Source organism: Leptopilina heterotoma, unplaced genomic scaffold (assembly GCF_015476425.1).
Source record: "Leptopilina heterotoma isolate Lh14 unplaced genomic scaffold, ASM1547642v1 Lhet_275, whole genome shotgun sequence".
Lineage (NCBI taxonomy): Eukaryota > Metazoa > Arthropoda > Insecta > Hymenoptera > Figitidae > Leptopilina > Leptopilina heterotoma.
In genome coordinates, this window is record NW_025110983.1 from 2,065,479 (window position 1) to 2,081,337 (window position 15,859).

Below are 15,859 nucleotides of genomic sequence, written 5' to 3' on the forward strand. Positions count from 1 at the left end.
GAAGAAGAAATTAAAAAACAAAATTTCCACGAGGAATTAAAAAGAGAGAATACAAAATACCGGGAGGAGATTAAAAGATTATATAAACTAATCGAAGACCAAAACGAAGAATTAACCTGCGTAAAGGAAATTATGAGAAAGGAGAGAGAATACAAAAATATAAACAATAGGCAAACTCTACAGAAAGATAACTTTCTCGAACATGATAGATCAAATATGTCGAATACAACAGGGCAACAACGTTCACAGACACGACACGAGGAAACAGGAAGAGAAAATGACTTGAGTAATCAATGGGCAGAATTTGAAAGTGCAAATCCAACTCCGACAAATAATAATCAACCTATACAGCTAGGCGAGGAAAACTGGGAAGTAGAGAAGAAGGAAAGGTGGGCGAGGAAGAAAAACATTATAGTGATAGGTCTAACATTGACAACAAGGGAACGGAAAGAGGAATTCGAGCGTTGGATCTTGAATGTGTTGAAAATAGAGGTAAGAGTAAACGCTATGGAAAGAATTAAAAATGGTTGGAGAATTACTTTAGAAGAATGGACAAAGAAAAGGGAGATTATGAGAGAAAAAAGGAAATTGAATCGATTAGGATGGGGTGTTTGGATCATGGATGATCTAACAGATCGACAGAAAGATATCCAAGATTTCCTGGAAGAGGAGGCTGATAGATGGAGACAAAGAGGGAAAGAATCAAAAGTCGTGTATCAAATGATACAAATAGAAGGCACTTGGCTAAAGTGGGATGAATTGGAAGGGGAATTAAGATTATGCCAGGAAAAAGATGACAGGCGGAACATGCGGAGATTTCGAGACTAAAGAAAAAGAGCAGAAAGCTAGGGAGCTGACGATAATTCAATTCAATTCTCAAGGATTAAGTAATTTAAGGAAAAATTGGAAAGCTTTAGAAGGAGGAGATGTGATAGTTATTCAAGAATCCTTTGTAGAAAAAGATAAAATGGAAAAGGTTTTAAAGAGTTTGAACAAAAATTATTGGTGGCAAGGAAAAGCAGCAACCCGAGAGAAATCAGGACGAGGAAGAGCAGGAGGTGGGCAATTAATAGGAATAAAAAAGAAACTGAAGATGGAGTGGTCAGTAACAGAATGGGAATTCGGTTTGCAAATAGACATTAAAAAGGACAATAAGATTAATTATATAATAATCACAGGATACAATAACAAAGCCTCAAACATTAAGAAATTCTTGAAAGTTTTAGACGAAAAGCTTGATGATCTAGAAGGCACAGAAGCAAAAATAATTGTAGCAGGAGATCTAAACGCCAGAATAGGTGAAGAGCAAGGCGTAGCAAATTGTGGGATGGACGAGGTAAACGAATGGCCACTTAGGAAGTCTGAAGATAAGGAAATTAGACAAGAAGGCAAAAAACTTATAGATTGGTGTGAAAGGAGAACGATGATGATCATGAATGGCAGAGCTGAAGGAGACGAGGAAGGAAAAATAACATGTGTAGGACATGGTATGGGACTGGGAAGTGTACTTGACTTAGTACTGATTAAAATGGAAGAAGAAAACATACCAGAATGGTTCAAGGGACTAAAGATATCTCCACAGGAAGGCTCCGATCATCTAATGGTATTTTACAGATTAGACTGGGGAGACCCAAGGAGAGAAGAGAACACAGAGAATCTGAGGAAGAGAACTAAATATAAACTCCGATGGAAAGCGGCTAGAAGAGAGGAATACAAAGAAGTGAGTGACAAAATATGGGAGAAAATTAAAGAAGAAACAGTAGCAGCTATGGAAGGAATAGAGGACTCTATTAGCATAGAAACGAAGTGGCAGAAAATTAAACAGATAATTAATGAAACGGCAGAAAAAGTAAATATGACGTCAAAAGGAAACTACGCTAGAACGTTTGAAGATGGATGGGACAATGGTCAATATCGAACAATGAGGAAGAAACTTTTTAAAAAATTACACGTTTTTAGAAAGAAAAGGGATTGGAGCAGCAAAATGGAATATTTGACATGCAGGAAAGAAACTGCAAAACTACGAAAGGAACTAATAAAAAAGTGGATAGATGACAAACAGAAACAGGTGCAAGAAAGCAAAAATTTGTCGGAATGGTGGAGAGCGATGAGTTGGTTCAGAAAGAAACGGAAATGTATAGAAAATAATATTAGTGGAAGAGAATGGCAGGCACACTTTGAGAACTTGTTGAATGAGCAACCTGAGGGGATTGAAGAAATGGAAAGAGAGGGAAAAAGAGAAGAACCAAGAGAGGACGGGATGGCAGAAGAATCAGAAGCTTTAAATAAACCTCTGGAATTTGAAGAAGTGCAGAAGGCTATGGGAAAATTGAAGGCAGGAAAAGCAGCAGGAGAGGACGGCATTACAACGGAATTTTTGACAAACCTGTCTGATAACGGTAAAGAAGAGCTGTATAACTTAATTAAAGAAATCTGGGAAAAAGGAGAAATTGTGCAGGATTGGAGAATGGCAATTATCTTCCCTATTTACAAGAGTGGGGACGAGAATCAAGTAGGCAATTATAGAGGGATCTCTCTACTTGATATTGGATATAAGATCCTGGCTACAATAATGGCTAGTAGGTTAGGAGCGTGGCTAGAAGAACAAAATAAACTGACGGAGGCGCAAGGGGGCTTCAGAAGCAAAAGAGGAGCGGCAGAACATATTTTTGTTTTAAACACATTGATAGGCAATAGACTAAGGCGAAAGGGCGGCAAACTATACACATGTTTTGTTGATTTCAAAAAAGCTTTTGACAGAGTTAATAGAAAGAAATTGTGGAAAAAGATGGAAGATATGGGAATTAAAGGAAAATTCTTAGAAGTAACGAAAGAGATTTATAGAACAACTTGGAACGGAATTCTAATAGATGGGGAGGTGACAGGAAAGTTTGAAACAAATAACGGGGTACGCCAGGGCTGTCCACTAAGTCCAATACTTTTCAACATCTTTATAAACGATCTGGAGGAAACGCTGACTGAAAAGAAGGAAGGAGGAACGGCGGTAGGATCAGGCTCAAATCATGGAGTGAAAATATTTGTACTCATATACGCTGATGACGTGGTGCTGTTAGCGGAAGACGGCCAGGAACTGGAAAGGATGCTGAAGACTTTAGAAAGGTGGTCGGATGAAAACCAGCTGGAAGTGAACACGGACAAAACGAAGATTTTGGTCTTTAGTAATGGAGGCAGGAGAAGTAAAAAAGAGTGGAAGTATAAAGAAGTGCAATTGGAAATTGTACAAAAGTTTAAATATCTGGGTTTTTGGTTCACTACCAAGAATAGTTACAAAGCACATATAAATAAGGCAATAGGAAAGACGCAACTGCTGATAAATAAAGTCTGGGGGGAGACTATGAGGGCGGGAATCACTGACTTAAGAAGGAAACTCTACTTTATGGATTCAACAGTGAAAGCAGGAGCTATGTACGGTGTAGAACTGTGGGGTTGGAGCAGACGAGAGGAATTGGAGAGGTTGCAGGGAAAATATACTAAAATGAGTATGGGTTTAGCAAAGAACACGCCAGACTATATCTGGAAGCTCGAGGCAGGAAGAAGGAGCATTGAGATCGAAGCATTTAAAAGATCGATCAACTTCATGATAAAAATATACAAAATGGAAGAAAACAGGTGGGTAAGGAAGTGTCTGATGGAAGAAATTAGGGCAATTAAGAACAACAATCCATCCAAGTGGGGGAAAGATTTGGAACGGTGCTTGAAGAGTCTAGGAGACGGTCAGATTATTAATCAACTGTGGGATAGGAAACCAGTGGAGGAAGTCGAGGCAAGAGTTAGGCAGCTAATTAAAGTTAAATTGGAACAAGACGTACAAACGGACTGGTCAAAGGTGGATAAATCGTCCTTTTGTGAATATTACAAATCAATTAAAGAAGGAATAAACATGGAGGTATATTGGGGGAGGAAAGATATGTCAAAAAGTCAAAAAGAGGGCTGGGCTAGATGGAGATGTGGAAATGCAATAAAAGAAGAGAAAAAGGGCTTTTCAGATAGATCCTGCAGAGGGTGCAGGTCGGAAAAAGAAGTTTTGGAACACGTAGTCCAATGTGATACCGTTCTCCAAGAGCTAAAAGCAGACTCCAAAACATGGTGGCAAGATTGGAGAGGCAAAAGTGCAAAGGAACTTTGGAGGAGTAGACTAATTGAGGGATTGAAAGGCAATTGTGATAAAAACCTGTGTAAGAATCTAAATGAACTAGAAACAATTTTACGTAAGAGAGTATTAATGTAAATGTAATTTATAATTTCTTTTTGTGTATTGACATATATATATATATTTATATACTATATTAATATTTTATATTATATGTTTATGTAAGTGTGAATAAGAAACCAAAGGCTGGAAGAGGATGTGAAACAATAATTTGTAACATTAATGAATAAAATTCTATCATCATAATAAAAACAATAATAAATATAATAATAAAAATAAGCAAAACACTAATAAATATAATAATAAAAATAACAAAAATAATAATAATAATAGTAATAATAATAAAAAAATGTGATTCGCTCCAAAAAAAGTACCTCAGGAGCAAACAGATTATAGGTTATGTTCGTGTTAGATTTATCTGGATTAAATGTACCTTTTTAATTATATAAATTTTCAACCAGTTATTTTATTGAACGTTTTAGATATAATGAATAAATAATAATAAATCACCTGTGAGCATCGATTCATTGACGATACAATTGCCAGTTAGTAAAACTGCGTCACAAACGACCAAGCCCTGAAATCTTGGGAGTTCTATGACGTCACCTGGTACCAATTCTGCACTAGAAACACTTTCAAATTCCCCATTTTCACGTAAAACACGAACAGTCTCCGTAGAAGCGACAGTATTACGTAGATTTATTTGGTTCTACAAAGAAAAAAAAAAATAAAACATTAAATTAAATATTAAAGGTTAAAGCACGAATGGATTCCTAAATGCGAATGCAATCGTAAGAATGAGAGAGTGAAGGATAGACATATATCTCTATCTCTCTCTCACTCACTCTTACCATTACAATAAAGGTCAACGCACAATAAATTGTGATTTGCGAAGCAATTGTGCTTTGGCCTTTACGTTCGTTTTTACATTAGAGAGAAAAAAGACGGGAAATCCCTTCTGACTATTTCTAGAGAAAGGCGAACGATATTTCTATCCTTCCTTCTCTCTAATGTAAAAAATTAAAATATAAAATCAAGAAATTTTATCCTGCGTAGACCTTAATCGATGGAGTAAATTGAATAATTAAGATAATAAATAATTATTATAAATAAATAAATAAATAAATTATATATATTATAATAATAATTATATTATTATATATTATAATAATAATTATATTGTATATTATAATATTAATTATATCATATATTATAGTAATAATTATAAATTAATATTTTATAATAAAAAGAAATTTAAAAATAAAATAAAGAGAAAAAAATGGTTGAAAAAATGGTTTTTTTCAATTACCTTCCGAGTTTCGATAACTGATGTCGTAATTCCTCCAATTGACATAAAAACAATAGCAGTGGCGTAATAATAATAAAATGACGAGAACCACAAAATCAGAGTGAAAATTTGGAAAATATAAAATGGATTTAAAATTTCCAAAACAATTAGAACACCAATACTAGTGACGGGTACAATTATTTCATTGTAGCCATAGGTAATTCTCCTGAAAGTGTTAAATAAAAAATTTTTTTTTAAAGGTATTATTTGTAAAGCTCTTTTTGAAGAAAGGTATAGAACATCATTTTAAGGTTATGTTTGGGTTGAATTTCTTAATTTAACAAATATTAAAAATAAATATTAAAATAAAATTTTAAATAAACTAAAATATTTAACATCAAAATAAATATTTATATTAATAATTTTTCTAAAGAATAAATAAAAATAATGAATTATGTACAAAAAGTATGTAAAATATTATAATTTACTTTTTAAATTATTTTTCTCATTTTCCTATATGATCATAACATATTTTTCGTGTTTTTCGTTTGAAATTCGCGCGTCGTTCGTGCGCATGCGTCTCTAGAGAGAGAAAGAAAAGGGGACGTTAAATACACTCGCTGACTCTCTCTCTCTCTCTATCTCAACTCTTATATCTCTATGAAATACATAGGGGAATCACAAATATTTTTAAATACAATCTTAAAGGGCTTAAAGGTGATTTCACACTCTACCTCAATAGTTGTTCATCTTTTGATAATCCCTGTTTATTACCAAGATGAAGTTCTGAATTTTGGACATATTTTTCGAGGCCAATTAATTTGGAGAATTGACATGTTTCTTCGTCCCATATAAAACATTGTTTCTTGTACCAAAATGCTTTATATTCTATAATATTTTTATGTGAACCATTATCTAAGTGAAAATTCAATTTTTTTCCCTCGATATTTTTTATTAATTTCCGATCATCAGTATTTAATAATTTTGCAACTGAATTTTTTCTATATTATAAAAAGAAAGAAAGAATGATAAAATTTGTCAAGAAAATCGAAAATTTTCTGTATATAATTAATAATTTTAATTAATAAATAAAAAAAATAATAAAACATTTTTTATTTTTTTTGGAAATTAAAAAACTTACCCTAAATTTTTTGTCGATATTGTCAGCACATTTTTGACAAAATATGTCTTGTGCTTTTCTTGATAATTACTCTAAAAAAGAAATGGACAAAAAATCAAAATTAATTGCGAAGGAATAAATTTTAAAAATGAAAGAGAATATTGGTGGGAAAATTCAAATTTACCGCCAATATTTTAACGGAAAAACATGATTTTCGCGCCAAATTTTAAATTTACCGCCAATATTTTAACGGAAAAGTATGATTTTCGCGCCAAATTTTAAATTTACCGCCAATATTTTAACGGAAAATTATGATTTACGCGCCAAAATTTAAAAATAATTAAAAGTTTCTTCAAACTTCTTAATAAGGAAGAAAGAAAATTATTAACTTTCTCTCTGATAATTGCAAAAACAAATTTTAAAGTTTAAAAAAAAATTTATTTAAATTTATTAAGAGGAAAAAGAAGAAGAAGAGAAATCTTACAATAATAAGAAGTTTCGTGGCTTCATTCAATGGACATTTTTTGTGTGTAGCATAAAGTTGAAAATACGGATACCAGTGAAAAATCAGTCTTAATAATCCACCAGTGATAATATAGGTCAAATAAATGAGAAGAGTTGACACAACACTCTCCTTGAATCCATGTACGTACTGAAAATTAAATTAAAATTAAAAATAATTTTTTTTCTCTTTATTTATTATAAATTTTTATATTATATTTTTATTATTTTTATTATAAAAATATTTTTTATTTTTTTGACATTTTTTGTTAATTTTTTTAATGTCAAAGAATTTTTTTAATGTCAAAGAATTTTTTCTTTGAATTTTTAAAATTAAAATTTATTTAAAACTTCGAATTTTTATTAATAACCAATTTTCTAATCAGGAAACAAAATGTAATTTTTTTTTTATTTTTAGGGTCCCGTACATTTTTATAGAAATACAACTATTCGGTATATAAGATAAAGTATTATTAGAGATAAGCATTATCACCAATCAGGTTCACTATATTTTTGCTGTCATTTGCACACAAAAAACCCAAGTAACTCCCACTTTTCCGATTTTTTATTATTTGTAAAACTTTGAATAATAAAATTATAAAGAATAAAATTTATTAAAATTTTTTTAAAAAATAAGATATTTTAAATTTTGATAAAAATTTTTCGTAAGATTTTAATAAAACTGGAAAAAATTTCTAACAAAGTTTTTTTAAATTTCTTTACAATTTTAATTAAGTTTATACAATTTTTAATAAAAGTTACAAAAATTTCAATAAAGTATTAAATATTTTAATGCAATTTTAATCATAGTTAAAAAATTATGAAGTTTTAATAAAATTTAAAAAATTTTTAAAAAATATTAAGCAATTTTTATAAAATTTCAATAAAATCTTTTATTTATAAAATTTAGAGGAATAAGAATTTAAATTTTTTAAAATTTATCAAATTGTAAAATTCTGGTAATTTTTAAATGTTTATTTAAATTTGTAAAGTTTCAATTAATTTTTAAGAAATTTTTAAGTAATAGATGAAAATTTTTATTAAATTCTTAAAAAATTAGAAGTTTTGAGACGAAAATTTCAATAAACAATAAAATTTATTAAATTTCATTTAAATTTATAAAATTTTATTTAATTTTTGTAAAGTTTTAATTACATTTATAAAGTTTCAAAAAAAAAATTTTTTTTTTTTTAAATTCAAAGTTGTGAAATGAAAATTTCAAAAAAATACAATTTGTTAAATTTCATTTAAATTTATGAAAATTCAATTAATTTTGTAATGTTTCAATTACATTTTATAAAGTTTCAATTAATTTAAAAAAAAATGTCGATTAAGTTTTTAAAAAATTCGAAGTTTGAGACGAAAATTTCAATAAAATTTGTTTTATTTCATTTAAATTGATGAAAATTGAATTAAATTTCTAAAGTTTCAATTACATTTTATAATTTTTCAATTAATTTTAAAAAAATTTCTATTAAATTTTTAAAAAATTCCAAGTTTTGAGACGAAAATTTTAATAAACAATAAAATTTGTTAAATTTAATTCAAATTTACAAAAATTCAATTAAATTTGTAAAGTTTTCAATTGAATTTAAAAAATTTCAAACTAATGAAATGAAACTTTGAATATGAAATTTGTAAAATTTCTGGTAAATTTTGAAAGTTTCATTTAAATTTATAAAAATTTTAAACAATAGAACGAGAAAATTTCCAAATAATTGCACGAAAATTTTAAAATTAATAATAAAATTTACAAATTCTACAAAATTTTCTAAACAGAAAATAAAGAAATAATTTTTTTTACGAAAAATATTTAAGAAAACAAAATTGAATTATTTTTATAAAAATTCAAAAACACTGTAAACTTACCATAACATCATGATTGGCAAGAATTTTTTGAACTTCCGGTTTTTCTTTAGATTTTAGGCCTAGAAATTAATAAAATATTAATATTTTTCCAATTAATGAAAAAGAAATATTATTTGTTTCTAATTTGTTATAATTATATTTTCCAAATGAAAATTTTAGAATAAATTTTTTTTCTTACAATATGAAATAATAATAATAATAAAAGAATTATTTTTTTAAATTACAGAATATAATATTGAAAATATAAATATATAGATTGGAATTTATAAAAAAAAATTAAAAATTAAAATCTATTCAAACGTCCTTCACGTGAAGTATTTTCCAGAATTGTTTTCTCATCATTTAATCTCGATTCAGTGAAAATTTGCTATTATTTTTTGTCTTTCAATATAAGAGATTTTCCACTATCTTATGATATTTTTTTCATTTTTTTTTTTTTTTTTTTTTTTTTTTTTTTTTTTTTTTGCGTTAAAATGTGTGAAGCAAATTACCATTGACATCAGTCATAACTCGTGTATCTTGGATATTTTCTGACACTGATGAATTTTTATTCCAAACAATGTTAGTCTTTAAGATAAACTACAAGTTGTAAATTTCTTTTCACAACTGGAAGTCTGTAACGAAAAATTTTATTTAAAAAAATGACTAATAATATTGTTTTTTTTTCGTTTTTAAATTCTTTTCAAGCATATAGATTTAAATATTATTTTTATTTATTTATTTATTTATTTATTTATCATAATTACCACAATTAACGACTTAAGCTTAATTTTGTTTTTTTACACTTATTCATATGAAGATTTTTAAAGAAATGATAATACATTTTTTATTATTATCAACAGCTATTAATAATTTAAATAAAAATTGGGTTTCCCTCAAAGTTTTTAAAAACAATTATTGACAAAAATTTTACTATTGTATTTTAGCAGAAATATTATTTTTGTTATCAAAAATAAAAATTTATCTAATTTCCCAGTTCATTTCAATTAATTAAATAAATTATTTTCCCTGAAATTTTTCATATTTTTTTACAGGAAACAATACAAAAAAAAAAAAAAATAGTTCTACAATAAAAATAGTAGATAGTATTAAAAAATTAGTAGTAAAAAAAATTAATAATAATAATAAAAACAATAAAAATAGAAATAGTAGTAATAAAAAAAGTAGTAGTAAAAAAAAGTAATAATAATATAAACAATAACAATAAAAATAGTAGTAATAAAAAAAGGTAGTAGTAAAATAAAAAATAATGATAATAAAAACATTAAGAATAAAAATAGTAGTAAAAATAATATAATAATAATAATAATAATAATAATATCTAATAATAATAATAATAATGGCTGTTTTATAAATAAATAAATAATATTGCTAAAAAAAATTTTTTGATGTATTTTTGTTATTTCTAAATAATTTTGTTAAATTTTATTCTACAATTAATATAATAGAAAATTAGAATTAAAGAAAATTAAACTTTTAATGACCTATTAATGGTTGTGCATCATTTTACGAAAATTAGTTTTCAATTTACGAAAGTCGTTAAATTTATGTTAAAGGACACAATTTCAAATATAAATGCAAAAGAAGAAAAAAAAATCTTTCAAAGAAAACCAAAACTAATTAGATTTACCTGAACTAATTTACACTCTATAATTATGTGTTCTGCTTTCAAAAAATTGAATAAATACATTAAATTACAATTTCAAATTTTTGTGATGAATATAATTATATTTGAAAACGTGATTTCAATTATTTCTGTTTTATTTTTAATGTAACGTTTATAAATAAATAAATAAAAAATAAAAAAAATAAATAAATAAACGTAATATTATTACGTTTTTTATTTATTTATTTATAAATAAATAAATAAGTCCCGTTTATAATGGTAAATAAATAAATAAATAAATAAATAAAATAAATTATATAGTGAAGTACAATACAATGTTATAATAAAATAATAAATAATATTAATAAAATTAAAAAAAAATTCAATATTATTACTGTTATTTTTATTAAGTACTATTTTCTAAAATGTTTTAATTAACATCCGCCCCCCCCCTTCCCCCCTTTAAGCCACTAAAAATTTTTAAGAATTTTTTAAAAATTAAAAAAAGGCGCAATTTTATTTGTTTATTGAAACAAAATTCTAGATTTGAATTATTCTAAGCGAAATTATCATTTTGATTGAATAAAAATTTTTTCTTACAACTTGACTGCGATACAATAAATGCTTATAATTACTTGTTTTTCCGTTGTATTTTAACTTTAAACAGACAAAAATAAACAATTATATTATCACGACATTTTTTTTCTAACAACAGTTTCTACACAATTTTTTTTTTTTTTAACAATTTATAGGAAAAATAATACGAAAAACAAACAAAAAATAAAGAAAAAAGGAACACAAACAAACAGCTGAATTTAATTTATTAATGGAAATTAGTAAAAAAGTTAATTTAATTTATTTTCTTTTTTTTTTAAATAAACTTTTAGGTAAATTAATTATTTTAGTCACGTGACATGTGACATGATTGATTTCAAGTGACTCAATGTTAATTCAAATTATTCATAGCTCATAATAATAAATAAATAAATAAATAAATTAATTAATTAATAAGTCAGTTAATTAGTAAAAGAATTCATTACTTATTGAATAAATTAATTAATTATTTAGTTATTAATTTTTTTTAAATAAAATAAAATAATAATAGAGTTGAAATAATTCAGGTACTTCTGGATAATTTTTTACTATTTTTACTAATATTATAAATAATAATAACAATAATTATTATTAGTGAATTAATTAAAAAATTAATTAATAATTTAATATCAAATAAAATCCGACTGTATAAAAACTGAATTAAAAAAAAATTACTGAAATTTCTTTTAATATTAATAATAACAATAATTATTATTATTAGTGAATTAATTAATAATTTAATATTAAAAAAAATCCGAATTAAAAAAAAATACACTGAATTTTTTTTTTAAATAATAATTATTATTCTTCATTATAATTATTATAAATAATTTCTCTCTTTCTCTCTATCTCTCTCTCTCTCTCGTTATCTCACTTTTTTATACGATCAATTTCAAAATCACTCGCAGATTGAGATTCTTGCTATGATTTTCTGGTTAATTTTTTTCTTCTTAGATACAATTGTAATTAATTCTAGTGAAGGAAAAAAAACATTTTTTTAAATTTTTCTTTAAAATTTATCATTAATTGATTGACTATACTAATTATAAGCGTTAAATTAGAATTAATGAATTCTGTTTAATGTAAAAAAAAAAAAAAAAAAAAAACAAATAAATGTAAATATATGTTAAGATTTCATTGCGCATGTAAGTCTTTTTATCATGAATTAATTGACCTCATTATGTGATAATACTATAATAATATATTATTAATTAATTAATTAATTAATTAATTAATATATTAAATAAATTAAACTTAAGCTAAAAATAATTTTTAATTTTGAAAATTTTCCCGTTTTTAGAATGAATAAAAATTGTCACAGCTTTTAATAAGTTTCTAAAGTCTTTATTGTTTATTATTATTATTATTTTACACTACTACTTTTTTATTACTATTATTTTAATTTTTAATATTATTCTTTGTTTACTACTAATATTTGTTTTATTAATACTATTTTTCTTTTATTGTTTTATTTTTTTTTATTATTATTGCAGTAAAAATGTAAATTTATTATTAATTAATAATAAGTATAAATAAACAAAATAATATAGTAGTAAATAGATGAACAAAAAATAATTTATTAATGTTTTTATTTTTATTATTATTATTGTTATTATTATTCTTATTTTATCATTATTATTGTCATAATCGCTTTTGTAATTATACTTTTGTTCTTCTTATTAATTACATAAATTACTAATAAATCATTAAAATTAACTTATATATTTTTTAAATGGCTATTTTAATAATAGCAAAATAATAATAAATAATTTTTAAAATTTCATATTTAAATAAATAAATAAATTTTATTGCATTTTGAAAATTTGAAAAACCAATTTGTAAATTATTGTTTATTTCTATACAATTTTAATTCAAATTTTATTATTTTTAAAAATTTTTATTTTTAGTCACTTGAAAAGAAAATGTCAAAAAAAAATTTTTTTATAAATTTTTTTTAATCCACAAGAGATTATAATAATTATCTGTAATATTTATTTAATGATAAAATAATGACAAAGAATTTTTTTTTCAAAAGGCAAAAAAAAGAAAAAAAAGAAAAATTAATAATAAAAAAATTAAAATTAACTAAAATCTAAAAGAAAATATAATAAATGCAAAATTTTCAAAATGTTAAATAATAATAACAATAATATAAAATGAAAAAAAAAATAATTTTTTTAAATTTATTTTTATTATTATTATTATTATTATTAATAATAATATAATAAATTAAAAATATTTAAAATCTAAAAAAATCTAAGTGCAAAATTTTTTAAACATAAAATAAAAATATTAAATTATAATAATAAATTATACGAATTAATGAAAATAATAATAATAATAATAAAAATAATAATAAATATATATTAATTAATATACATGAAAATTAAAAATACTTACTGGTGAAAAGAAATTTGTTGAAAGGGCAGAAGTGGGGGGCTTGGGGGGTTAATAAGTGTTAAAATTACCAAAAACGAAAAGAGGGGGGGAAAATGATAATATTTTTCCTCGTACAAAATTTCTTTTCAAGTATAATAAACAAATGTAAATGACTTTGAAAACAATTTTAAGTCAATTTTCTTTCTTTTCCACACATTCCTTTTTTTCATTCCCGATATTTTTTCTTCTTATTATTTTCTTGTTTTTTTTTTGTTTTTTTTTTTTTTTGCTTTTATATAAAAACAAAATATATAAAACTATATTATCAATATATCCACAATACACTATCGGCACTAATTATTAATATACAAAGAGAAAAGCACGATTTTTGATTAAAAAAAAAAAAAAGAAAAAGAAGAGAAGAACAAAGAAAGATTATAAAATTAATGAAAACAAATATTATTCACACAAAAATTATAAATAAAAACGTAATTCTTTTTTTCATTGATAAAAAAAGAAATTTTTGTGATTAAAAAAAAAAAATAATGTGAAAAAAGAATTTTTGTTTTCTCTCTTTTGAAAAATAAAGCACCTGCGCGTCGTGTCAAGTATCGTAAGAAACTAGAATATTATTTCAAAAGCAAAGCGAGTATACATTAGTTTACGAGAATTCCCCTCCAAATGATCTTCATATATACATATATATATATAATATAATCTTTTGGAACTGACAACGCAGCATTAATACACATTTCATGTTAATTGCCCAATACAATACACATTTATATACTTATGATGATTAATCATTTTTCTTTCTCTCTTTCTATTCCTTTTTCTTCCTCATTGAATTTTGGCTTATGGAATTCCCTATTCTCTTTATCTTAATCTATTTTAAAAAAAAAAATTCCCCTTCAATTTAAAAGGAAAAAAAATTTTTTTTTACTTTTATTTTTTACCAAATCATTGTTACTTTTTTTTCACATTATTATCATGAACATTTTTACTAGGAACATCTTTTTTTATTAAAACATGAACAATTAAAATATAAATAAAATTAAAATATAAAAATTTAAACATTAATTACATGTAAATTAAAAGAAATATAAATTAAATGTTAATTATAATTATTATTATTATTATTATTATTATTATTATTATTGTTATTAAGTAATAATAATAAAATATTTCTCCCTATTATAAAGAAAAATTCGCCATCGTAGAGTTAAGATTTTTTAAGGGCCCCCTCCCCAAGGGGCCGTTACATTACGCTCCCCATAAAGGTAGATACGTTATGTCAAAATATTGGTCAATTTCGACTTATTTTTTTAACCTACTAGTCAAAAAGTGTCCACTTAAAGGCCCCCAAGGGGCCGATACGTTACGCCATAATTTAAGAGAAATAAGACCTATTTTTGACCTACAGGTCAAAAAAGGTCCTTTAAGGGGCCGTTACATGATGTCCCCCATAAGAATAAATAAGTTACTTCAAAATTTAGGTCAAATGTGACCTATTTTTTAACTTACAAGTCAAAAAAGTGGGCTCATAAAGGCCCCCAAGGGGCCGATACATTACGTCATCATTTAGGAGAAATAAGACCTATTTTTTCACCTGTAGGTCAAAAAAAGCCCGATAAGTGTCATTAAGGAGCCGTTACATTACGTCCCCTATAAGGGACATTAACTTACGTCAGAATTTAGGTCAAATGTGACCTATATTTATCAGCTGGTCAAAAAAGGCGACATAAGGGAATTAAGTCCCACTTAAGGGACGTTAAGTTCCGTCGAAATTTAGGTCAAATTTGACCTTCGAAAAATGAGAGAACATTAATTTTATCCTACATGTCGAAAAAAGTTGCCATAGGGCCCCATAAGGACCGTTAAGTTACATCCACTGAAAGGCCTTTAAAATGCGTTAAAATTGCGTTAAAATGAGTTTAAATTGACCTACTTTTTAACTTCAGGTCAAAATTTCCCCATTAGGGCATTAGGGGGCCGTTACATTACGCCTCCCGTAAGAAACATTAACTTATGTCACAGTTTAGGTCAAATTTGACCTTTTTAAACCTACAAGTAAAAAAATGACAACATAAAAGACCCCAAGGGGCCCTTACGTTACGAAATAATTTAGGTCAAATTTGAACTAAATTACAAGTCAAAAAGTAGCACCATAGAGCTCCCCAAGGGGCCGTTACGTTACGCAATAATTGACATCAACTTGACAAATAATAAATAAACAACAATAATAATAATATTTTTTTTAACTATATAATATTTTTTAAAATTGAAAAAATTAATTTGAGTAAAAAACTAATTTGCTGAGTTGAATAAAGA

At 25.1% G+C, this 15,859-nt stretch overlaps 1 protein-coding gene across 3 annotated transcripts in view; it reads right to left on the minus strand.

Moving 5' to 3' along the window:
- Positions 1–15,859, minus strand: part of LOC122503905 (polyamine-transporting ATPase 13A3-like) — a 44,745-nt gene that overhangs the window by 18,043 nt on the left and 10,843 nt on the right. Inside the window, exons 1-8 of one of the 3 annotated variants that reach the window (XM_043614665.1) lie at positions 13,550–13,961; positions 9,441–9,563; positions 8,950–9,008; positions 7,064–7,231; positions 6,601–6,671; positions 6,194–6,460; positions 5,481–5,685; positions 4,682–4,880 (exon numbers count right to left, since the gene is read on the minus strand). In XM_043614665.1, coding sequence (XP_043470600.1) covers positions 4,682–4,880; positions 5,481–5,685; positions 6,194–6,460; positions 6,601–6,671; positions 7,064–7,231; positions 8,950–9,008; positions 9,441–9,456 — 985 coding nt within the window. In that variant the 5' untranslated portion in view covers positions 9,457–9,563; positions 13,550–13,961. Of the gene's footprint in view, positions 1–4,681; positions 4,881–5,480; positions 5,686–6,193; positions 6,461–6,600; positions 6,672–7,063; positions 7,232–8,949; positions 9,009–9,440; positions 9,564–13,549; positions 13,962–15,859 lie in introns of those variants that run through there. The other 2 variants (XM_043614666.1, XM_043614667.1) reach the window with 2 other exon arrangements.